At 60.5% G+C, this 1594-nt stretch overlaps 1 protein-coding gene across 1 annotated transcript in view; it reads right to left on the bottom strand.

Annotated features, from left to right (window-relative positions):
- CAPN15 (calpain 15) overlaps positions 1–801 on the bottom strand; it is a gene marked incomplete at its 3' end in the record, with an annotated part of 12621 nt that extends 11820 nt beyond the window's left edge. Inside the window, 1 exon segment of the mRNA XM_009699315.1 lies at positions 2–801. Coding sequence (XP_009697617.1) covers positions 2–801 — 800 coding nt within the window.
- Between the last annotated feature and the right edge of the window lie 793 nt (positions 802–1594).

Genomic DNA, 1594 nt, shown 5'->3' with positions numbered 1-1594 from the left:
GAAGCGGGCAGCCGGGGCAGCCCTGGTCTGACCCTGCGGAGAGCCCTTCTGCCCCGCTGCGCTCTGAGCTGCAGGCTGGGAGGTTTCAGGGCCTGGCATCTGCAGCTGGGGGGGCACCTCCCGGCGGCTTCGGGGCACAGGGTTGTTCTGGAGCCCCGGGGAGAAGGGACTGAAGGCTGGTATCTTTTGGGCCTCTTGTTCCATAGCCACTGGGCCCTGGGTGGCCACGGCATCACCATCAGAGATCTCTGCAGAGACTAAAGGCTGTGGGGTGGAGTGAAATCCGGCCGGGGTGATGACCTCAGGGACGACCAGAGCCTCTGGTGGGATCTTGGGCAGGGAGAGCTTGCGTGGGCCACCACAGGCAGAGCAGGAGTTGGCCACTGGCGTGTTGTGCAGTGTGCAGCGCTGGCAAGCCCAGCCATTTTCCAGCTCCGCTTCATCAGGGCTCTTCCCCTCCGAGTCCTCACTGCTGCTTTCTGCCTTGGTAGCCTCCTCCTTGGATGGGCCCTTGGGATCCACAAGCACGGTGGGCTTGGGCAAGATGCCATTGATGACAGGCAAGGGGGAGCCACTGGGCCCTGGCTCCGGGGTGAAGCCACATACCTCACAGGTTTCCTTGCCCAGAAAGTTCCTGAAGGTGCAGCGGGCACAAGCCCATTTCTGTTCCTCCACGCTGAGTCGCAGGATGTGGTTGAGGTCGGGCTTCTGGCGGGGGGCTTCGCATATGGAGCACTGCCGCTGGCCGACAGGGTTCAGAAAGGTGCAGCGGGTGCAGGACCACTCACGGACGGCAGCCATGGAGCCAGGAGAGTGGGAGTGGCTGGAAGAAAGAAGAAGACAGCGTGAGGCCAAGGCCACCCAGTACACAGGGGTACCACACGTTTCCTGGGCTGGCATGGTCAGGACCTTGCTTCCAGGAAGGGGACAACCATCAATCCAGTCATTGCCCTCTGCCAGTTCCTCTAGCATCGACAAACAATTTCTCCAAGTGCAGGGCAATGCACTGTCTTCCACCCAAAACACTTTGGGAAGGGCACAAGACACAGCCCCACAACCCCACCGACCGCACCCTCCTGGCGGGGATGTGCCCCAGCGCGCAAGCACACCGCCTCTGTGCCCAGCCTCGACAGTTGTGTATGTCTGCAGCTTGTTTGTAGCTCTCTGGAGGAGGTGATGTCCTGCTCTGCCTTCTTGCTGTTCCCAGGGTCAATTCTTTCCTCCTTCAGTGTCATGCCAGCCCTCCTCCGTTTCACTTTCTGTTCCTGCCTCTCTCCTCTCCTTTTGGCTCGCCACCAAGGGCGCAACACTTATCCACGCTGGGATAACTGTGTTATCCCACACCAGACACCACCAAGAAAAGCAGGTTGTGGTGTACGGTGATGCTTTTACTTGGCTATAGGCTCTGACCGGAGCCGAAGCGGATCACGGTGCATGGGTGCCGGGACAGCTCATCAACAGGTTCTGAGCTCAGCAGAGGCGTCACCATGTCCCAGCTCCAGCTCCTGCCCCTGCTTACCTGGGAAGCGAAGAGGCCACGGAGCCCTGCCGTCAGCACCAGCCTTCGGTTTCAACCTCCAGTGTTGCCCACGAA

The sequence above is a fragment of the Cariama cristata genome, unplaced genomic scaffold, assembly GCF_000690535.1.
Source record: "Cariama cristata isolate BGI_N322 unplaced genomic scaffold, ASM69053v1 scaffold34344, whole genome shotgun sequence".
NCBI lineage: Eukaryota > Metazoa > Chordata > Aves > Cariamiformes > Cariamidae > Cariama > Cariama cristata.
This window is presented reverse-complemented; position numbering and strand designations above follow the sequence as displayed.